At 45.0% G+C, this 23639-nt stretch overlaps 2 protein-coding genes across 2 annotated transcripts; both read right to left on the minus strand.

Moving 5' to 3' along the window:
* Positions 1 to 10244: 10244 nt before the first annotated feature.
* On the minus strand, positions 10245 to 12976 carry LOC139262179 (ferritin heavy chain B-like). The gene is made up of 4 exons (XM_070877324.1): positions 12875 to 12976; positions 11307 to 11453; positions 10765 to 10890; positions 10245 to 10400 (listed from the first exon to the last, which is right to left on the minus strand). The coding sequence occupies exons 1-4, from the start codon at positions 12974 to 12976 to the stop codon at positions 10245 to 10247; spliced, it is 531 nt and encodes a 176-aa protein (XP_070733425.1).
* A 7656-nt stretch (positions 12977 to 20632) lies between these two features.
* Positions 20633 to 22731, minus strand: LOC139262510 (ferritin heavy chain B-like). Its single transcript, XM_070877687.1, has 4 exons — positions 22624 to 22731; positions 21673 to 21808; positions 21161 to 21293; positions 20633 to 20816 (listed from the first exon to the last, which is right to left on the minus strand). The coding sequence occupies exons 1-4, from the start codon at positions 22729 to 22731 to the stop codon at positions 20633 to 20635; spliced, it is 561 nt and encodes a 186-aa protein (XP_070733788.1).
* Positions 22732 to 23639: the final 908 nt, after the last annotated feature.

Raw genomic sequence — 23639 nt, forward strand, 5'->3', positions numbered from 1 at the left:
CAAATTTTCATTTGATTTTATGTTTTAAAGTTTAATTTGTTTTAATTGCCGGGTCTTTAGTGTCCCCCTCACCTTTTATAGGGGGCACTTGTAAATTATGGTTTTAGAGCACAAAGAAAACCACAAAAAAAACCTACAAAAATACAAAAAAAAAGGGCCTTGAGAAATGTTTGGAGTGTCCCCCAGATCAGGGGGCACGATTTAATGTTTGTGATTTAATGTTCATTGTTAACTCCAAAAGAATTGTGGAGGGGACCTGAGCACGCGATGTCCACCCGTACGCTCACGGCCTTCCGCGAGAGGTGGGCACCGTAGGGACTGGAGTGCATCGTCATCCCCTGGCAACCAAATTTTAATTTGATTTTATGTTTTAAAGTTTAATTTGCTTTAATTGCCGGATGTTTAGTGTCCGCCTCCCCTTTTATAGGGGGCACTTGTAAATTATATGATTTTAATGCCCCCCAAAAAATCACAAAAAAACCCACAAAAAAAAAAACAAAAAACAAAAAAATAAAAAATGAGGGCAGTTAAAAGTGTCTGGATGGAGTGTCCCCCAGATCGGGGGGCACTCGATCTAATGTTTATTTTGTCTCCCCCAAAAAAGAGTTGTGGAGGGGACCATGGGATGTTCAGTTCATGTCTTTTATCATGAAATTTTGGAAACAATGAAATAGACTGCAGGCCAAAAAGAAAGACGTGTGTTTATATCACGTCTTTCACAACCTCAGGATGTCCCTGAGCACTTTACAGCCAATGAAGTACTTTTTGAAGCACAGTCACTGTTGTAATATAGGAAGTGTGGCAGCCAATTTGCACACAGCAAGGCTCCACAAACAGCAAGGTGAACATGATCACATTATCTGTTTTCAGTGACATTGTTTAAGGAATAAATATTGACCAGGTCACCTGGGATAATTCCCCTGCTCTTCCTCAAAGTGGATCATTTATGTCCAGCTCGGAGGACAGACGGGGCAGCGGTTTTACATCTCATCCGAAAGACAACTCTTGACAGTGCAGCACTCTCTCATTACTGCACTGTAGTGTCAGCCGAGATTCTGTGCTCACGTCTCTGGAGTGAGGACTTGAACCCACAACCTTCTGACTCAGAGATAGAATGCTACCCACTGAGTCTCTGACTGATCCTGGAAACTAAAAGCTTTCTGTTACCCATTACGCTAATATCTATCTCAATAATCTGTGAAATCTCCACGTTATCTGCCTCCGGTGTTCCCAGACTCATCTCCCATGTTAGAACACGTGTTAGAGCTGAGTGCAGAGAGAGGCTGGGAATTACAAAACAGAATTAAAACAAACAGCAGGAGCTTGAGCCAAGTGCTGCACAGCAAGGGGAAGACAGACTGAAGAGATGGAGAAAGTAGCCAGGTAACTATAGGAGGAACTACTGGAGATTAGAACTTCATCTGAGTTTGGAACATGCCCAAGTTTGGATATCGCTGGCAAGGCTGACATTTATTGCCTATCCCTAGTTGCCCTGAGAAGGCGCTGGTGAGACTTCTTCTTGAACTATATTGAGGTGCTCAATTTGCCCGGTCACTTCAGAGGGCAGGTAAGAATCAACCACATTACTGTGCAAATGGAGTCACATATAAGCCAGACTGGGTAAGGACGACAGGTTTCCTTCCCGAAAAGGAAATTAGTGAGCCAGTTGTATCTTGGCAACATTCCTAAAAGTCCATGGTTACTGATATTAGTTTGTTTTAAATTTTAAACTGAATCCAAATGATGGTGGGATTTGAACTCACATTCCATGTATTATTGGTCCAGGCCTCTGGATTACTAGTCCAGTGACATAACCACTGCACTATTGTACCCCTAACATACAGCTTGAAAAAAAGCTGACTCTCCTCTTTTTATTCTCCATGAACATTGGCCTAGTTCACAGAGGCTGGTAATTATGTCCAGTGTATATATTAGCAGTTATGTTAAGATACCCAACTACGTTACTAATTTTTCCTTTCCACTCGATAGATAAATTTAGTGAGGCCTCATCGGACGTTCCTTGTGCTTTGGATCGGAACCTGCTTCAGCGAACACGTTCCTAGTGTTCCCAAAAGTGAAAGACTCTCAGCAGTAATTCTTGGGGGTTGTCTATTCAGAAGGTGCAGACTCTGTACTGTAACAGCACGCCCTTGGCAAAGAGGTTCAAACATGAGGGACAAGGTCTTACCGTAACCAGATTACATTTAAATCTCTTTCTCCAGTACACCCAACTTTAAAACCAGTTAAACACTAAGATTAGACTTGCAGCTATGACCATCTTAGGCCACCACTGAACCAAAGTCAGTATTCTGGAGGGGAAGAGATTAAAATAGCCACATGCCTGTAAAGTCCTGTCCCCTCAGTACGGATTCACACGAGGCATATAGTGAAGTCAAGGTCACTCTGGACCTGCACCTTTATTTCACAGCTCTGGAATGCTGCACTTGCCTGAGACCTGTCCTTATATACCTGTCTCTTGCAAGTGCACCCCTGGTGGTAAGGTATGCTGGTGGTTACAGGTCATATCTTATTACAGTCATGTATAGCATGTTAGGATACAGTTATATATAATAATGTAAGATACATGACATCACCCTCCCCCAAGGTCTTATTGTCTTTATAGGTTCAGTCTCTCAGGTGGTCTACGCTCTTGCTTGGAGCGTCTGAGTTGTGGTTCAGTTGTTTGCCTTGGTGTCTGTTTTTCTTTGGGTGTGGTTGCTGGTATCTCGCTTGGGCTGTCTGTTTCGATTGGTGTGATTGTTGTTGACTCGCCTGGGCTGTCTGTTGGGATTGCCCTTTCCTCAGGTTGTCCCCTCTGTCTGTCCACCAGGTGTGGTGCGAGTTCCACATTGTAGTCTGCCTCTGGTTCCGCAGTGTTGTTGGTAAATCTGTTTTTGACTTGGTCTACATGCCTCCGGCAGGTTTTGCCATTGTCCATTTGTACTACCAGTAGCCTGTTTCCTTCCTTGCCCGTTACTGTCCCTGCAAGCAATTTGGGACCCCTGCCATAGTTTAGTACAAACACTTTGTCCCCTATCTATTCCATCTCCCCCTCGAATTTCTGTCATGGTACTCAGTCAGCTTACGGCGCTTTGCCTCAAAGATTTTGTGCATGTCTGGGAGGATTAATGAGAGCCTTGTTTTTAAAGTCCTTTTCATCAACAGTTGCGCGGGCGGGATCCCAGTCAGTGAGTGCGGACGAGATCTGTATGCCAGCAGCAGTCGTGACAGGCGACCCTGCAGCGTGGGACCTTGGATTTTAAGCATGACTTGTTTAATGATTTGCACTGCTCTCTCCGCCTGACCGTTGGAGGCCGGCTTGAACGGTGCCGTCTTGATGTGATTTATGCCGTGGTCAATTATAAAGTCTTGGAATACTGCGCTGGTGAAGCACGGACCATTGTCACTGACCAATATGTCAGGGATTCCGTGCTTTGCAAACATGGTTGCGAGGCTCTCCACAGTGGTGGAGGTTGTGCTAGAGTTTAAAATGGTGCACTCGATCCACTTTGAAAATGCATCTACAACTACGAGGAACATTTTGCCCATGAATGGGCCCACATAGTCTACGTGCACCCTCGACCACGGTTTGGTAGACCAGGGCCAGGGGCTCAGTGGAGCCTCCCTGGGGGCATTGCTGAGTTGGGCACAAATGGTGCACCTTCGGACGCAGAGCTCCAAGTCCGCGTCAATACCAGGCCACCAGACGTGGGATCTGGCCATGGTCTTCATGAGAACGATCTACGGGTGCTCGCAGTGGAGCTCCCGGACAAATGCCTCTCTGCCTCGCAGGGGCATGACTACTCGGCTGCCCCACATCAGGCAGTCTGCTTGTAGTGATAGCTCATGCATGCGTCTGTGAAAAGGTTTTAATTCCTCGGGGCAGGCATCGCGAGCCTCTGCCCAGTCATCGGTTGGGACACATCTTTTTACGAAGGATAACGTGGGGTCACTGGCCGTCCAGGCTCTGATTTGGCGAGCCGTCATGGGCGAAGCTGTGGACTCAAAGGCATTGATTGCCATGACTATCTCACAGTCCTGTTCGTCAGACCGTTCCGTGGTCGCCAGGGGTAGCCTGCTGAGCACGTCGGCACAGTGCCTGGTCTGTACCTTATGGCGTAGGATGCCAGAATGAGTGCCCACCGTTAAATTCACGCCGAGGCGTTGGCATTTATTGCCTTGCTCTCAGATAGGAGGGACGTGAGGGGCTTGTGGTCGGTTTCTAATGCAAACTTGGCCCCGAAAAAGTATTGGCGCATCTTTTTGACACCGTACACGCACGCAAGCACTTCCTTCTCTACCATTCCGTACCCGCGCTCTGCCCGCGAAAGTGACCTGGAGGCATAAGCTACGGGTTGTAATTTGCCCGCACTATTGACATGTTGCAAAACGCACCCGACCCCATACGCTGAAACATCGCATGTGAGAACTAGTTTTTTACCTGGGTCAAAGAAAGTCAGAGCACTGTTGGAACACAGAAGGTTGCGTGCCTTATTGAAGGCGCGTTCCTGGGCGTCCCCCCAAAACCAATCGCACCCCTTCCTGAATAGCACATGGAGACGCTCCAGCAGCGTGCTTAAGTTCTGCATAAAGTTCCCAAAGTAATTGAGTAGCCCGAAAAAGGCGTGCCGTTCTGAGACATTCCAGGGCCTGGGTGCCAGGCGAATTGCTTCTGTTTTGGACTCTGTTGGGCGGATTCCATCAGCGGCAATCCTTCTGCCCAAAAATTCAAGCTCGGGTGCGAGAAACATTTATTTGGATTTCTTGACTCGTCGGCCTACCCGATCCAACCGCTTTAGTACTTCCTCCAAATTACGGAGATGGGAGTCGGTATCCCTGACCGTGATAAGTATGTCGTCTTGAAATACAACCGTCCCCGGGATGGACTTGAGCACACTCTCCATATTGCGCTGGAATATAGCAGCTGCCGACCTGATGCGGAATGGGCATCGATTGTACATGAAAAGGCCTCGATGTGTGTTGATGGTGGTGAGTAGCTTGGATTCCTCGGTCAATTCTTGCGTCATATACGCAGATGTGAGGTCTAATTTTGAGAAAAGTTTACCTCCAGCCAATGTGGCAAATAAGTCCTCCGCTCTGGGCAGCGGGTACTGGTCCTGTCGGGAGACTCTGTTTATGGTAGATTTGTAGTCCCCACAGATTCGTACTGGGACGATGGGACTTGCCCAGTCGCTAAATTCCACAGGTGATATAATGTCTTCCCGCAGAAGCCTGTCTAGTTCGTGTTCAATCTTTTCCCTCATCACATAGGGTACAGCTCTGGCCTTGTGATGGACTGGTCTAGCATCTTGTGTGATGTAGATTTTGACTTTGGCCCCTTTGAAAGAGCCCACACCTGGCTGAAAGAGATGTTCAAATCGCTTTATAACTGTTGAGCAGGAGGTCCGTTCATCTCGTGACATAGCATGGACATCATCCCTTTCCAGTTTAGTTTTGCCAGCCAGCTTCTCCCCAGCAGTGCTGGGGGGTCTCTGGGGACAATCCACAGGGGAAGTCTGTTCACTCTCCCTTTGTGTGTGACAGAGAGCATGGCGCTGCCGAGGACTGTATGATTTCTTTGGTATAGGTCCTTAGTTTGGTGTCGACCCTTGTGAGTTTTGGTCTGTCTCTTTTATGCGGCCACAGTTGTTCAAATTGTTGAGCGCCCATGAGAGACTGACTCGCTCCCGTATCCAGCTCCATGTTAACAGATATCCCGTTGAGTAGGACCCTCATCATTATAGAAGGCATCCTATTGTAGGAGCAGCGGCCATTGATCGTGTTGACCCGCTGTACATCGGTGTCCCGGGTACTGACCCCACCATCTTCTGGTCCGCTTTCTGACCCATCTGATTCGTATACCAGCCGAGCTGCCATTTGTTTGCACATGTGGACCAAATGCCCTGTATATTTACAATTTCTGCAAACAGCCTGCTGAAATCGACATCCCCTTGATGAGTGCCCACCCCCACACCGCCAGCACAGACCTGTTCTGCGTCTGGCTGATCTCTCTTGACCTTCTTCAGTTTGTAGTTGATTGCTCGCATTGTGGGTTGATGAGATGTGAACGGCCGTTCCTGTGGCCCTTGATGGCTTCTGCCTGCTGTCGAGAGCCTGTTCTCCCGGTTTTGTCTGTGTGTGTGGGTAGCAGCTTGTTTAGTGCTGTGAACTTCTTGTTCTGATATTTTGTTAGTTGTCGTACCTGCATTGGAAATCAACCTCGTTTCTTCTTCCTCTACCAAGAATGTCTGTGCAACCAGTGCTGCTGCCTCTAAGGTCAGGTTCTTGGTCTCTATGAGCTTTCGGAATATGCCTGCGTGGCCTATTCCTTCAATGAAAAAGTCTCTCAGCATTTCTCTCCTCAGTTCATCGGAGAACTCACATAAACTAGCCAACCTCCAAAGTTCCACCACGAAGTCGGGTATGCCCTGGCCCACACAGCGTCTGTAGTTGTAGAATCTGTGTCTGGCCATGTGTAGGCTGCTCGCTGGCTTCAAGTGGTCTCTTACCAGTGTGCTCAATTCTTCAAACGACGTGCTTGCTGGTTTCTCGGGTGCCAACAGATCCTTCTTTAAAGCAGATGTTTTCGAGCCACAGCTGGTCAAGAGATGGGCTCTTCTCTTGTCTGCCTTATCGTCGCCTAACTAGTCTTTGGTTACAAAGCTTTGCTGGAGCCTTTCTATAAAGTCCTCCCAATTGTCTCCCGCATTGTACTTTTCATCTGATCCATTGTTCGCCATTTTGTGTATTCTGTAATCCCGTAACTCGTCGCCACTGTAAAGTCCTGTCCCCTCAGTACAGATTCACATGAGGCATGTAGTAAAATCAAGGTCACTCTGGACCTGCACCTTCATTTCACAGCTCTGGCCTGCTGCACTTGCGTGAGACCTGTCCTTATATACCTGTCTCTTGCAAGTGCACCCCTGGTGATAAGGTATGCTGGTGGTTACAGGTCATATCTTATTACAGTCATGTATAGCATGTTAGGATAAAGTTACATATAATAAAGTAAGATACATGACAATGCCCAAGCAAATCAGGTTTGACCAAGATCACAACCTATTTCTCAGCAGAAGTAGCTCTTGTTTAATGCAAGGTCACACGACATTGATCTGAAAATGTGCTCAGTTACTTAAAGGAAGTAAAGGAACAAAAGCAAAATACGGCGGGGGCTGGAAACCTGAAAGAAAAACAGAAGATGCTGGAAATACTCAACAGGTCAGTCAGCATCTATGAAGAGAGAAACAGAGTTAACATTTCAGGTTGATGACATTTTGTCTGAACTGGAAAAAGTTGGAGATGTAACATATTTTAAGCAAGTGCAGAAAGAGGGAAAGGGGTGGGGGAGGGAAGGAAAGAACAAAAGGGAAGGTTTGTGATCGGGTGGAAGGCCGGAGTGATTAAATGACAAAAGGTATGAAAGTACAAAGCAAAAGGAGATGCAATGGGACAAGTAAAGGAACAAAAGTTGGGTCTAGAAGAGATGTAAATGGGTGCAGCAGGATCATCAACAGCCACCAGCTGAAAAAGATAGGAACAGAGGTTTTGGTCTGAAATTGTTGAACTCGATGCTGAGTCCAGAAGGCTATAACGTGCCTAATAGAAAGCTGAGGAGCTTATGTTGAGCTTTGTTGGAACAGTGTAAGAGGCCGATAACAGAGAGGTCAGACTGGGAAGGGAGCGGAGAATTAAAGTGACAGGTGACCGGAATTTGCAGACTGAACAGAGGTGTTTTGCAAAGCGGTCACCCAATCTGCATTTGGTCTCCCCAATGCCTACTCTCAACAAGGGCAGACATCGACGACGAGGTCCAACGCACCTTCAGTGCAGTCTTCGGTTGCCTGAGGAAGAGAGTGTTTCAAGACCAGGACCTCAAACTCAGCACCAAGCTCATGGTCTACAGAGCAGTGGTAATAACCGCCCTTCTATATGGCTCAGAGACATGGACTATGTACAGCAGGCATCTCAAAACACTGGAGAAGTACCACCAATCTTGAATGCGCGAGATTCTGCAAATCCATTGGCAGGATAGGCACACCAACATCAGTGTCCTCACTCAGGCCAACATCCCCAGCATCGAAGCATTGACTACACTTGATCAGCTCCGCTGGACGGGCCACATCGTCCGTATGTCTGACACGAGACTCCCAAAACACTTGGAGCTCCTACACGGCAAGTGAGCCGCAGGTGGGCAGAGGAAATGCTTCAAAGTCTCCTTGAAAAGTATAACATCCTCATCGACACCTGCTAATCCCTGGCTCAAGACCGCCCAAAGTGGAGGAAACACATCCTGGAAGGCACTGAACAACTCAAGTCTCTTGCCGAGAGCAAGCTCAAGCCAATCATCGACAGCGGAAGGAGCGCACAGCAACCCACTCTCTCGTTCCACCACACCACCATCTGCCCCACCTGTGACAGAGAATTTACACATCACGTTGAACTCTTCAGTCACCAGAGAACTCATTTTGAGTGTGGAAGCAAGTCATCCTCGACTCCGAGGGACTGTCGAAGAAGAAAAGAGGATTTAGTCTCCCCAATGTAGCGGAGACCGCATTGTGAGTGTAAAGTCCTGTCCCCTCAGTACAGATTCACACGAGGCATATAGTGAAGTCAAGGTCACTCTGGACCTGCACCTTTATTTCACAGCTCTGGAATGCTGCACTTGCCCAAGATCTGTCCTTATATACCTGTCTCTTGGAAGTGCACCCCTGGTGGTAAGGTATGCTGGTGGTTACAGGTCATATCTTATTATAGTCATGTATAGCATGTTAGGATACAGTTATATATAATAATGTAAGATACATGACATCAAGCAGCAAAAACAGTATACTAAATTGCATGGAGTACAATTAATTCGCTGTTTGAACTAGGAGTGTTTGGTGCTCTGAACAGTGGGAAGAGAGGAGGTAAAGGGACAGGTGTTGCATCTCCTGCATTTTCACAGGAATGTACCGTGGGAAAGGAAGGAGGTCTTTTGGGTGATTGAGGACCAGAGTGTCACGGCCGGACAGGTCACTTCACAATGCTGAAAGGGGAGGGAAAGGGAAGATGTGTTAGCGAGTAGGATTGCACGAAGTTGCAGAAAAGGCAGAGGATGATTCGTTGAATGTGGACACTCGTGGTAGGGAAGGTGAGAACAAGGGGAACTGCAGCGTGGATCTGCGAGTGAGGGAAAGGGGTTGGAGTATAACTGTGGGAAATAGAGGCCAACGTCACTGGCAGGTCTTCAATACCTTATTCATGTGAGCATTGATCAGGAGGCTAAGTTATTCGATCATGATCGGAGCGGGCAGAAGATAAGCTGTCCCAGAACCACCACACGAGGGTATCCACACTAACCAATGAAGCTGTGACAGCAAGCGGATACCAATTATTGCTTTCCCTCATCCAATTGTCCCCAGGGTTCAATGCACTCGGACACTCATGGTCTGTACAGCAGTTGCTAGTCTGCTTACAAAGCTTAACAGGAAGTTTACAGCAGCGGTGGTGAGTTCAGTTACGAAACAACCTGCAATAATAACTGAACAGGATCGGCAGCAGTGACTGAATACAAACTGCTAATTCCAGGGCCAATATTCTTATTAAATAGGATGCTAATCCTGGACTTTTTCCTTTTACTGATCTGAAATGGTAAGACTGATTGAGTGGGAAACATTGCCGGTGTTTAACTTGTTACAACAACCTTTATTTTGTTGTATGGAGTTATCAATTATGTAATGGCAGAGAGAATGTACACTCGTGGGAACAGGTATTTTTAATCTGCTAACTAGATACCATGCACTGCCATTCCCTCTCTGAACCTATTTAAGACACTCACTAAAACCTACCTGTGACCATGATTTGCCCCCCCTCAATCAATATCTCATGTGCCTGTTAATGGTCTGAACACACCCTCATCCATTTCACACCCTGTAACAAGTGTCTGAATGTACAACTCAAACCCCAGAGGAAAAACAAATTTCATACAACTGAAACCCATAACACAGTTGCACAACTCAGTGTAATTCTTGTCTGATGTCAGTCATGTTATTTTTAATTTAACAACCACTCAAAACATACAAGGAGACAAAACCCAGTCCAATGTTGAACAGTTTATTTACAGTTATGTTATATTTCACACCAAGAGCTTCAGTCTCAGATCTTTGTCCAACATCACAAGCCATCATTCCTTACAGAACAGGGGTCCCAGTTATTATACATACAAGTACTAAACACAATAATCTTGATCCAGTCAGTCAGACAGTTTAGTCACTCCCACCCAGAGTGTGCTTGTCAAACAGGTACTCTCCCAGGCCATTCTCAGGGGCTCCCAGTCTCTTCAGGTTGGTGATGTGATCTCCAAGCTTCTTGATCATCTTCACTTGTTCATCCAAGTAGTGGGTCTCCAGGAAGTCACACAACTGAAAGAGGGAAACTAGTTATGTCCAGCAGCAGATATCAAGGAATGTCAGCTTCCCCTTCAGAGTTTGGATTTTAATCCTTTCAACTGGAGGATAGTCAAGTGGTGCAATTGAGATTGATGGAATTACTGCATCATTAGATTAAACATGCTGCACAATTGGTGCTCAGATCTTGGCATCACTGGGACACATTTGCTAGTCACTGTCCACGGTCGGCCAACTTCCCCCGTCCCTTCCCAAACAAAAAAAACGACACCTGCACAAAGCTATTAAGCAGGGAGATCTTATAAGTCGACGCCAAAACAGCAAGGTTCCAAAACCTCCAACTTAACCAAAAGCCCACATTAAATCATTAGGAACTTACATGAGGGTCGGTGCTCCCAGTGGAGAGTTTGTGCAGATCCAGCAGACTCTGGTTCACATTCTTCTCCATCTGCAGAGCTTTCTGCATCACCTCCAGACCATTGCTCCACTCATCCTGCTCTGGTTTCTGGAGAAAAAAAATTCAAACATTGTTTAATCTGTTGTCAGTGCAAACATTAGAAAGCATTGAAATTAGGGATGCAATCAAAAGTATACATTAACATGAATCTATGTGTTAGAATATAAAATTGCTGTTAAGCTAACAACCACTGGAATCATATTGGTCAAGTAAAAAGCATAGATGTATTTAAAGGGAAGCTAGGCAGGTGCATGGGGAGAAAGGAACAGAACAATAATATGCTGATAGAGGAGGGTGAGATAAAGCAATATGGGAGGAGGCTCGCTGAAATATAAACAGCAGCAAAGACCAGTTTGGCCAAATGTCCAGAGTCCTGTAAATGGAAAATAATTGCTTTACAATGTATTTGGAACATTCAGTCTAAGGGGAGCCGGACAGAAAGCCACTCCTTTATTGTATCCAACCTTGATGTCCGCCAAGATGATCCGTCCTCCACGCCGATTCTGGAATTCCATCAGTTTCTCAGCATGCTCACGTTCCTCATGTGACTGCTCCTTGAAGAACTCAGCAAAGTGACGCAGGGCAACATCATCCCAGTCAAAGTAATAAGACTATGGGGGGGGGGGGGGAGGAATATCAGAAGAGTAGTTTGGTATTATATTGCAGAATCATGTACAGTAATTCAACCTCAATATTTTGCTTTCTTTCAAGCGTGCACAATCACCACTGAACCTTTAACCCAATGAAAAACCACAGCATAGCATCAAAGCCTTGATTTCTTTTTTACAAGTGGACAGGAGGGTTTGGGGTTGGGGGGGGGGGGGTGCGGGGGTAGGCTGGATGCAAAGGAATGTATTCTAGATTTCCACCATCCTTGCAGGAACAAATGCTTCCTGACTTCCCTCCTACATGGTCCAACTCATTTTAAAATTACATCCCCTCATTGCAAAGGTAGAGAAAGACCCGCAGTGATTTAGAATGAGGATACAAATTCTGAATTCCATGCAGGGAGTGCAGAATATTCTCCACATACACTTCAAGCTCAAAAGTTGCCAGGATACTCAGAATGGGCCCACTTTTGGCCATGACTCACATCATTTTATTTGGAGTAAGTTGGTTTTTCCCGACGCAAGTTAAAACACCCGATTTTGCCCAATAAACTTGCTCCAGAGTAATTTAGCGAGGTACATTTTTTTTTTGCCCCCAAGTAGGGGGCAGTCCCAGACACTTCCACCAGTTTTGGCCATTTATGGCTCTTTGGCCAGCTAACATTTAAACCAAAATCGACTGAGGTCAGTGTATGTGGCCAGCTCTGAAAAACGTTGCAGGCAGTTAAGAAATCAGCGCAGGTAAGTAAGGACCTGCACCCAAGCACCAATTACAAATAAAAAGTTGTTAAAATAACTAAATAAAAATAAAGAATTCAGGTAAACAATTGAACAACAATTAAATATTTGAAGTAAATCCTAGCTTGAGCTGGGAAAGGTAGCGGGCCAGCCTGTACAGCAGGCCATTTGGCATGGGATGGGGCATCCGGCAAAGATGCATTGGAAAGCTGGGGGAGGGTTTGGGAAGAGGAAAGGCTGGGGTGGGCAGCATCTCAGGTAGGGTTCTGCCAGTCTGGGCTGCACTCAGATGCGGGCGACCATTCAATCACAGCTGGGTGGCGGGGCGGAAGATATCAGGGCCTGCTGACAGCTTGTAGGACATGCTGGGAGAATGAGGAGCATGCACACAGACTCCACTGTGCATGCGACAGCTGTCAACAGTGTTTTCAGTGCAGAGCTGTAACTCGGCCCCTCCCACTCCCCACTCCACCATGGACACCGCTCCAGGGCACCAAAGACACTCAGCAGAGGGGCCAAGATACCAAGTAAGTTTATTGGCAGCCTTTCCAGCGTATAAAGGGTCAGTGCCCCAAAAATATGGGTTGGCCAAAATTGGGCCCAATAAGTGGACTGGATACAACACAATTTAATAAACTCACATTAAATAGTTGCCATTGTGAATTAGTCTAAAAGGCAAAACACACCATAGAGAGATAAACATAGGAGGAATAGAGCTCCATGTTGATCTGCTTGTTGACAGCATCCTCACAATCCTGCTGATAGTTCTGATGCACTTGAGAGACCATCTTGATTCTTTTTCCCAAAACAAAGTTTGTTGAAGCAACAAGCGAAGATTTAACCAACCGCAAACTCCTGTATTTATACTGCTGGATAATCCAGGGTGTGGCAGGTTAGATGATAAGTGACATTCCTCATTACCCAATCAGAAGTTGCAGCCTCTCAGAGCACCAATCAACTAAAGGGAGGAGGGGAGCTGGACTCCCAGAGCCAGTCAGATCTTTGATGAATGAGCATCAGTGGTTGACAACTCAATGAGGATCTCAACTGTCCTAACTTTCCTCAAACACAGTTCAAATATTCAGAATCACAGGTTTAAAGGAATCCTCTACTCTTTAGGCTAATCAATTGGGAAAAAATTAAAACATGTGTCCCCTTTATAAGGATGAATAAATAATAAGTTCCAAATATGACAAAACTAACAAGCACTTTTAAAATTATAATTTAGTGTCCTGTATCCACGCTGCACTCCAGTCCCTCTGGTGCCCACCGTTCATGGAAAGCCTCCAGCATACCGGCAGACACCGCGTGGTCCCTCTCCACGGACACCCGGGCACGGACTTAGCCGCAGAAGAGAGACAGGCAGCCGGAGAGAACACCCCATCGACCGTGCTCTGCCTGGACCAGTTAATGGCCACCTTGAAAGGTTCATTGAATCCTCTGTTGTTTGCGAGTTAGTGTCTTTTTAATAGTTCTGGATGGTTGTGTGGGTTGGTCATTTGCAGGTATCTGCGGATTTGCTGCAACATCCAAACAGATCAGTGAGTGTGCAAAGGAACCAACAGTGGGTCAGATGAATTCAAAGTGCTCGTGATAAATGTGTCAAACACAAGTGCTCAGATACTCCATCACTTCCAAGTTTCGTGAGCACCAGTACACACATCAGCTAGAATGTGGAAGGGACCATAGGATGTTCAGTTCGTGTTTTTTATCATTAAATTTTAGAAGCAATGAAATAGACTGCAGGCCAAAACGGAAGACTTGCATTTATATAGCGCCTTTCACAATCTCAGGCAGACCCTGACCGCTTCACAGCCAATGAAGTACCTTTTGAAGCACAGTGACTGTTGTAATGTAGGAAATATGGCAGCCAATTTGCACGCAGCAAGGCCCCACAAACAGCAAGGTGAACATGACCACATTATCTGTTTTCAGTGACATTGGTTGAGGAATAAATATTGGCCAGGTCACCGGGGATAACTCCCCTGCTCTTCTTCAAAGTATTGCTATGGGATCTGTTATGTCCAGCTCAGAGGGCAGTCAGGGCCACGGTTGAACATCTCATCTGAAAAACGACAACTCCGACAGAGCAGCACTCCCTCATGACTGCACTGTAGTGTCAGCCGAGATTCTGTGTTCACATCTCTGGAGTGGGGACTTGAACCCACAACCTTCTCACTCATAGACGAGAGTGCTACCCACTGAGTCCACCTGACTGATGCCCGAAACAAAAAGCTCTCAGTTACCCACTCTGCCAATAACTAACTCAATCATCTGTGAAATCTCCAATTTATCTGCCTCCGGTGATCCCAGTCTCATCTCTCGTGTTAGACCACGTGTTAGAGCTGAGCGCAGAGAGAGGTTGGGAAATATGAAACAAGATTGATACAAACAGCAGGAGCTTGAGCCAAGTGCTGCACAGCAAGGGGAAGACAGGCTGAATAGATGGAGAAAGCAGCCAGGTAACTGTAGGAGGAACTACTGGAGATTTGGTCTCATTGCTTTGAACTTCGTAACATGCCCAAGTTTGGATGTCGCTGGCAAGGCCGACATTCATTGCCTATCCCTAGTTGCCCTGAGAAGGTGCTGGTGAGACTCCTTCTTTGAACCATGTTCAGGTACTCAATGGTTGAGAGACACCTTGCTCGGTCACTTCAGAGAACGTTTGTTGGAATTTTTTGAGGCTGTAACAAACAGGATGGATAAAGGGGAACCAGTGGATGTGGTGTATTTGGAATTCCAGAAGGTATTTGACAAGTTGCCACATAAAAGGTTATTGCACAAGATAAAAGTTCACAGGGTTGGGGGTAATATATTAGCATGCATAGAGGATTAGCTAACTAACAGAAAACAGAGAGTCGAGATAAATGGTTCATTCTCTGGTTGGCAATCAGTAACTAGTGGGGTGCCACAGTGATGAATGCTGGGATGCCAACTATTTACAATCTATATTAACGACTTGAAAGAAGGGACTGAGTGTAATGTAGCCAAGTTTGCTGATGATACAAAGATGGGAGGAAAAGCAATGTGTGAGGAGGACACAAAAATACATAGACAGGCTAAGTGAATGGAGAAAATTTGACAGATGGAGTATAATGTTGGAAAGTGTGAGGTCTTGTACTTTGGCAGAAAAATAATCAAAGAGCAATATATTATTTAAATGGAAAAAAGATTGCAAAGTGCTTCAGTACAGTGGGACCTGGGGATACTTGTGCATGAAACACAAAAGGATAGTATACAGGTGTAGCACGTGATTAGGAAGGCCAATGGAATCTTGGCCTTTATTGCAAAGGGGATGGAGTATAAAAGCAGGGAAGTCTTACTACAGCTCTACAGGGTATTGCTGAGGCCACACCTCGAATACTGCGTGCAGTTTTGGTTTCCATATTTACGAAAGGGTGTACTTGCTTTGGAGGCAGTTCAGAGAAAGTTCACTAGGTTGATTCCAGAGATGAGGGGGTTGACATATGAGGAAAGTTTGAGAAGGTTGTGCCTCTACTCATTGGAATTCAGAAGAATGAGAGGTGATCTTATCGAAACATATAAGATTATGAGGGGGCTTGATAAGGTGGATGCAGAAGGGATGTTTCCACTGATGGGGGAGACTAGAACTAGGGGGCATGATCTTAGAATAAGGGGCTTCCCATTTAAAACTGAGATGAGGAGAAATTTATTCTCTCAGACGGTTGTAAATCTGAGGAATTTGCTGCCTCAGAGAGCTTTGGAAGCTGGGACATTGAATAAACTTAAGACAGAAATAGACAGTTTCTTAAACGATAAGTGGATAAGGGGTTATGAGGAGCGGGCAGGGAAGTGGAGCTGAGTCCATGATCAGATCAGCCATGAACTTATTAAACGGTGGAGCAGGCTCGTGGGGCCATATGGTCTACTCCTGTTCCTATTTCTTATGTTCTCATGTAAGAATCAACCACATTACTGTGCAAATGGAGTCAGATAGAAGCCAGACTGGGTAAGGACAGCAGGTCTCCTTCCCGAAAAGGAAATTAGTGAGCCAGTTGGATTTTTACAACAATCCGAAAAGTCCATGGTTACTGATATCAGGTTGTTTTACATTTTAAACTGAATCCAAATGATGGTGGGATTTAAACTCACATTCCGTGTATTATTGGTCCAGGCCTCTGGATTCATAGTCCAGTAACATAACCACTGCACTATTGTACCTCGATCATATAGCTGAACAAAAGCTGAATCTCCTCTTTCCCTCTTTGAGTCAGGGCGGTTTAAAGGCTGCAATGAGACTGAGGTGATTCCGCACCTATTACATCCTGGTAACCACTGGTATTTGAATTCAAACAACAGTTTCATTAATTCATAACTGATGGGAAAGGCTCATATCCATTAATTGCAAATTCACTATTTTGTTCCATTATCGTCAATAATTACATTTAGATGAATATGACTGGAAGAGAATATTGCACAATGTTAAATCATTCTCTGTGATCATTGGCCTAGTTCACAGAGGCTGGTAGTATATAGATTAGCAGTTTACATTAAGATATCTAACTATGTTACCAATTCTTCCTTTCCATATGATACGTGCATTTAGTGAGGCCTCATCCAGCGTTCCTTTTGCTTTGGTTCGACACCAGTTTCAGCGAACATTTTCCTGCTGTTCCCAAAATAGAAAGACTCTCAGCAGTAATTCTTGGGGGTTGTATATTCAGAAGGTGCAGACTCTGTACTGTAACAGCACACCCTTGGCAAAGTGGTTCAAACATAAGGGGCAAGGTCTTACCATGACCAGATTACACTGAAATCTCTTTCTCCAGTTCACCCAACTTTAAAACCAGTTAAAGGCTAAGATTAGAATTGTAGCTGTGACCATCTTTGGCCACCACTGAACCAAAGGCAATATTATGGAGGGGAAGAGATTAAAACAGCCACATGCCCAAGCAAATCAGGTTTGATCAAGATCACAATCATATTCTCAGCAGTAGTAATTCTTGTTTAATGCAAGGTCACACGACATTGATCTGAAAATGTGTTCAGTTACTTAAAAGAAGAAAAGGAACAAAAGCAAAATACTGCGGGTGCTGGAAATCTGAAAGAAAAACAGAAAATGCTGGAAATACTCAACAGGTCAGGCAGCATCTGTGAAGAGAGAAACAGAGTTAATGTTTCAGGATGACATTTCACCAGAATTGGAAAAGGTTTGTGATGTAACAGATTTTAAGCAAATGCAGGGGCAGGGAAAGGGGTGGGGGAGGGGAGGAAAGAACAAAAGGGAAGGTCTGTGATAGGGCGGAAGGCCGGAATGATCAAATGACAAAAGGTATGAAAATGCAAAGCAAAAGGAGATGCAATGGGACAAGTAAAGGAACAAAAGATGGGTCTAGAAGAGGTGTAAATGGGTGCAGCAGGATCATCAACAGCTGCTATCTGAAAAAAATATGGACAGAGGTTCTGATCTGAAATTGTTGAACTCGATGTTGAGTCCAGAAGGTTGTAACGTGCCTAATAAAAAGCTGAGGAGCTTATGTTGAGCTTCACTAGAACAGTGCAAGAGGCCGAGGACAGAGAGGTCAGATTGAGAGTGGAATGGAGAATTAACTTTACAGACGATCGGAAAATCTGGGTCACAATTGCGGACTGAACAGAGGTATTTCGCAAAGCGGTCACCCAATCTGCATTTGCTCTTCTCAGTGTAGAGGAGACCACATCGTGAGCTGCGAATAGAGTATACTAAATTGAACTGAAACACAAGTAAATCGCTGTTTTACCTGGAAGGAGTGTTTGAGGATCTGAACAGTGGGATGGGAGGAGATAAAAGAGCAGGTGTTGCATCTCCTTCACAGGAATGTGCTACAGGAAAGGGAGGGAGTGTTGGAGGCGATTGAAGAGTGGACCAGGGTGTCACGGAGGGAGAGGTCCCTTAGGAATGCTGAAAGGGGAGGGGAAGGTTAGTGGTGGAAATGGTGGATGATTATCCATTGAATGTGATGGCTGGTGGGGTAAAAGTTGTGGACAAGGGGAACAGTATTGTGGTTCTGGGAGGGAGGGAAGGGGTGAGAGCAGAGCTGCGGGAAATGGATGGACATGATCAAGAGCCATGTCCACCACGGAGAGGATATGGAGTTGAAACCTCAGCTCAGGGTCAAATTGGATAGCATGGTTGTGAACAGTCTGGTTCAGCCTCAGATAGTGGCCAGGAAGAGGGATGGAGTCCGTTGCTGGGGAACGGAGTTCGTGGCGGAGAAGTTTATTTAAAAATAAATACCTGATTTTTGTTGTAATACTTTTATTGAATGGATATAACAAAGTTTGTTGTGCAGCTGACGACACTCTAGAAATATTATAGAATAGTGCAAGAGATTGACCTGTTGTGAAACCATATTCTGGAATACTAACACTCACTAAACCATGGGGCATTAGGAGGTTAGACATACCTAGTATAAATTCTGTTCCTGGGGGTGATGGTGCACTCCAGTCCCTCTGGCGTCCACCTCTCACGGAAGGCCGCGAGCGTACCGGTGGACACCCTGGCTTGAACATAACCATGGAAGAGAGGCAGGCAGTAGGGATGAACACCACCCTCGACCGCCCGCTGCCTGGACCGGTTAATGTCCACCTTGGCAATGCCCAGCAGCAGTCCGAAAAGGAAGCCTTCCGACCTACCCACTCGCCTTCACACAGAATGCCCAAAGATCAGTCGCGTGGGACTGAAGACCAGAAATTTAACTGGACCAGCCACATAAATACTGTGGCAACAAGACCGGTCAGAGGCTGGGTATTTTGTGTTGAGTGTCTCACCTCCTGATAACCCAAAGCCTTTCCACCATCTACAAGGCACAAGTCAGGAGTGCGATGGAATACTCTCCACTTGCCTAGATGAGTGCAGCTCCAACAATTCCCCAGAAGCTCAACACCATCCCTGACAAAGCAGCCCACTTGATTGGCACCCCATCCATCACTGTCAACATTCACTGCCTCCACCACCGGCGTACCATGGTTGCAGTGTGTACCATCGACAGGATGCGCTGCAGCAACTCAATAAGGCTTCTTCAGCAGCACCTGCCAACCCGCGAGCTCTACCAACTAGAAGGACATGGGAACACTATCACCTACAATTTCCCCTGCAAGTTACACACCATCCTGACTTGTAAATATATCGCCATTGGGTCAAAATCATGGTACTCCCTCCTTAACAGCACTGTGGATGTACCTTCACCATAGGACTGCAAGAAGGCAGCTTACCACCACGTTTTCATGGGCAATTTGGGAGGGGCAATAAATGCTATCCATTCGGCTGATGCCCACAGCCCACAACAAATTTTTGAAAAAAAAGACATTAACATGGATAGACTAAAGATTGCGATATAATTGCACACAGTGCAATTCTCAGCAAAGTTGCTCACATAACTTGCAAACCTTGGAATATTGCAGCTCCAGCATCAACAACATTTGAATCCATTCATGAATGAGAAGGGAACAAAGAGCCAAGGGGATTTGGAAAGGATGATTACTTTTGGTATGAATTGCACAACAAGACTAAATGCAAATATGGAGGAGCTGCTAATATTGGGTTTAAAAGTTGATGGAACAGGTATCTATTTTAATGGCGGTGTTTTTCTTCATACATTTACTCTTTCCAGAGGATTGTATTTAGATATATCCACTGATCCAAGAGACAAAACCTACCCTGGCAGCTGCATAATTTAAATTTTGTTAAACAAAGACATCTAAAAATAAGCAACTAGTAACAGTACCAGTGATCATGAAACCCATATCAGTAATGTTTGGGAAAGAAAATCTGCCGACTTACACTAGCAGGCCTATATGGGACTCCAGACCCATATCCAGGTGATTGACGCTTAACTGCCCGAGCAAGCCACTCAGTTGACTCACGCTCAAGGGCAATTGGAGATAGAAATAAACGCTGGCCTTGAGCTCAGACATTGCTGATCTGTATGACGTCACTTGCCCTTAAATACATAGTTTAAGAGGAAGTCGATAGCAGCAGTGTGTTTAGTTTACTGAGCTATCCACAGTTCTCACTCTGAATGCAAAAAAGTTAAGTTAGATAAACACAGGAACAGAAAGATATGCTAATAGGTCCAAAATAAACACCAGTTTTCTGTGCAATGCTGCAAACACAGGCAGATGAAAAGTTTTTGATAGTGAGAGGCAAAGACAATTTGGGAAATAGTAAGCTGTCAATCACAGGCCAACTCATGGCTCATTAATGTATGAAATTTCAAACTAAATCCTTAGGCAATGCTTTGATATGAGCAAAGTAACATTAATCAAAAAATAAGTAACTGCTCAAACATACAAAAGAGACAAAACCCAGTCCCATGTTGAACAGTTTATATACAGTTATGTTACATTTCACATCAGGAGCTCAGGTCTCAGATCTCTTTGTACAAAGTCACAAGCCATCATTCCTGACAGCACGGGGGTCACAATTATATAAATTGGAAGCACTAAACACAATAAGCTTGATCCCAATCAGTTTCGTCACACTCCCCCAGGATGTGCTTGTCAAACAGGTACTCTCCCAGGCCATTCTCAGGGGCTCCCAGTCTCTTCAGGTTGGTGATGTGATCGCCAAGCTTCTTGATCATCTTCACTTGTTCATCCAAGTAGTGGGTCTCCAGGAAGTCACAACTGAAAGAGGGAAACCAGTTATGTCCAGCAGTAGATATCAAGGAATGTCAGCTTCCCCTTCAGAGTTTGGATTTTAATCCTTTGAATTGGAGGATAGTCAAGTGGTGCAATGGAGATTGATGGAATTACTACATTAGATTAAACTTACTGTACAATAAGTTCTCAGATCTTGGGATCACTGGGACACATTTACTAGTTACTGTCCACAGTAGGCCAACTTTCCCCATCACTTACCACCACCCCACAACACCCAACCAAAAGCTATTGTGCACAGAGAACTTTTAATTAGGTTCAAGAAAAGGTTTCCTCAACCTAAGCCCACATCATTTAAAAAAAAAAATCTTACACAAGTGTCGGTGCTCTCAGTGGAGAGTTTGTGCAGATCCAGCAGACTCTGGTTCACATTCTTCTCCATCTGCAGAGCTCTCTGCATCGCAACCAGACCATTGCTCCACTCTTCCTGCTCTGGTTTCTGGAAGGAGATAACATTTTAACAGTTCACTTACACAGGATGAAACAAACATGAGGATGTATGGAACAAAATTAGGGCTACATTCAAAAAAGTCTACATTACCATGAACCAATTTGATGGCCTAGGCCATCATCACCACTGGAACTATATGGAAGGTGAATTTAAAAGGGAATATTTAAGGGGAAGCAAGGCAAGTGCATGGGGAGAAAGGACTAGAACAATATGCTGACAGGGAGAGATGAAGCAAGGTGGAAGGAGGCCCTCTGGAGTCTCAACACCGGCAAAGACCAGCTTAGCCAAATGGCTCGTTTATCCTGCATATTGTTTGGTTCCAATCAGTCCAAGGGGAGCCAGACAGAAGGCCACACATTTATGAAATCCAAATGTCCACCAAGATGATCCGTCCTCCTCGCCGATTCTGGAATTTCATCAGTTTCTCAGCATGCTCACGTTCCTCATGTGACTGCTCCTTGAAGAACTCAGCAAAGTGACGCAGGGCAACATCATCCTGATCAAAGGACTGTGGAGAGATCAGAAGCATAGTTGGATATTGCATGGCAGACCATTATCCTGGGCCTTATAATGGAAACTACCTACTTAGCTAACCTTGTACAGACAGTGGATAATTTCACAACTAAATCTGGAAACTTAGTGATTCGCAAAAGAACCAGTGGAATTACTATTTTTTATTTTAAATTTAAGATGCATACAGGGCATGAAAGGGTGGTGGAAGCAGATTAAATGCCAACATTCAAAAGAAAATTGGATAAATACTAGACAGGGCTATGGGAACATGCAGGGAGTGGACAAGTTGTATCGCTCCACCCAACAGTCAGCAAGGCACAATGGACTGAATGGTCTCCTGTGCTGCATCATTTCATGATCACCAATTCAGCTTTGATTGAACATGCTCAAAATTGGAACCTTCATCTTGGCACCCAATATTCATTGTAGCTCTGGAAATTAGTGAAGGAACTTCAAGATTTATACCCTTCTGGTCACCAGAATCATTGTTTATTAACCCAACTATATTTTCTACAGGCTAGTTAAGGGGAACTACTAGAACTGTTAGCAGACCCCTTAAAGTAAGAGACGTGGTCATAGTACACAGTTCACATAGTACAAAGGAGGAGAAAAACTGGTCCAGTTTTACTGGCCAATTTATCCCAAGGAACCAAATCTACCATAAGCAGTATAAATTTGGAACCTTCCACACTAGACAAGGCATTTCAGAGGAGAACCAGATAGCAAGGAATAGAAGTTATCAGAATACAGCATAGAATTTAGTCAATTCACATTACATAGCCACCATTGTAAAGTGGTCAAATATACAACATTCACCATAGAGAAATAAACATAGGAGGAATAGAGCTCCATGTTGATCTGCTTGTTGACAGCATTCTCACAGTCCTGGTGGTAGTTCTGCCGCACTTGAGAAACCATCTTATTTTTTTTTTTTAATATTGAAGTCTAAACTTTGATGAAGTACGAAACTAACATTTAGGCAACCTCAAACCCTTGAATTTATACTGCTGGATAATCCAGGGCGCGGCAGCCTAGATAAATGTCCAATCAGAAGTTGCAGCTTCTCAGAGCACCAATCAAGTAAAGGGAGGAGGGGAATGGATTCCCAGAGCCAGTCAGATCTTTGAAGAATGAGCATCATTGGTTGACAACTCAATAAGGATCACAATTGTCCTGAACACAGTTCAAATATCGAGAATCACAAGTTTAATTGAATCCTCTACTCTTTAGACAAATCAATTCATAGAATCACAGAATGGTTGCAGCAGGGAAGAAAGCCATTCAGCCCATTGAGCCTGTGCCAACTCGCAGATAGGCCCACTGCCCTAATTGAGATGATTAAATCAGCTATCAGAAAAATGTAAATCATAATTGCCCCCTTTATAAGGGGGAATAAATAATAAGTCCAACTGGTGACAATACGAACATAAAACCTTTTAGTTCCCTGTATCTACGCTGCACTCCAGTCCCTCTGGTGCCCATCGGTCACGGAAAGCCTCAAGCCTCGGCAGACACCGCGTGCTCCCTCTCCAGGGACACCTGGGTATGAACATAGCCGTGTAAGAGAGGCAGGCAGACGGAGAGATCACCCCATCAACCGCGCTTTGATCAGACCAGATAATGGCCAGCTTGACATCCTCTGTTGTTTGCGAGTCAGTGTCTTTTCAATAGTTCTGAATGGTTCTGTGGGTTGGCCATTTGCAGGTATCTGCAGGTTTGATGCAACATTAACACAGATCAGTGAGTCTGCAACTACTTTTGTAAAACAATAAATCAATTGTCCCCTTTAAAGGGGCACTAGAACTGAAAAATTAACCAATAAAACT

The sequence above is a fragment of the Pristiophorus japonicus genome, chromosome 4 (genome assembly GCF_044704955.1).
Source record: "Pristiophorus japonicus isolate sPriJap1 chromosome 4, sPriJap1.hap1, whole genome shotgun sequence".
NCBI lineage: Eukaryota > Metazoa > Chordata > Chondrichthyes > Pristiophoridae > Pristiophorus > Pristiophorus japonicus.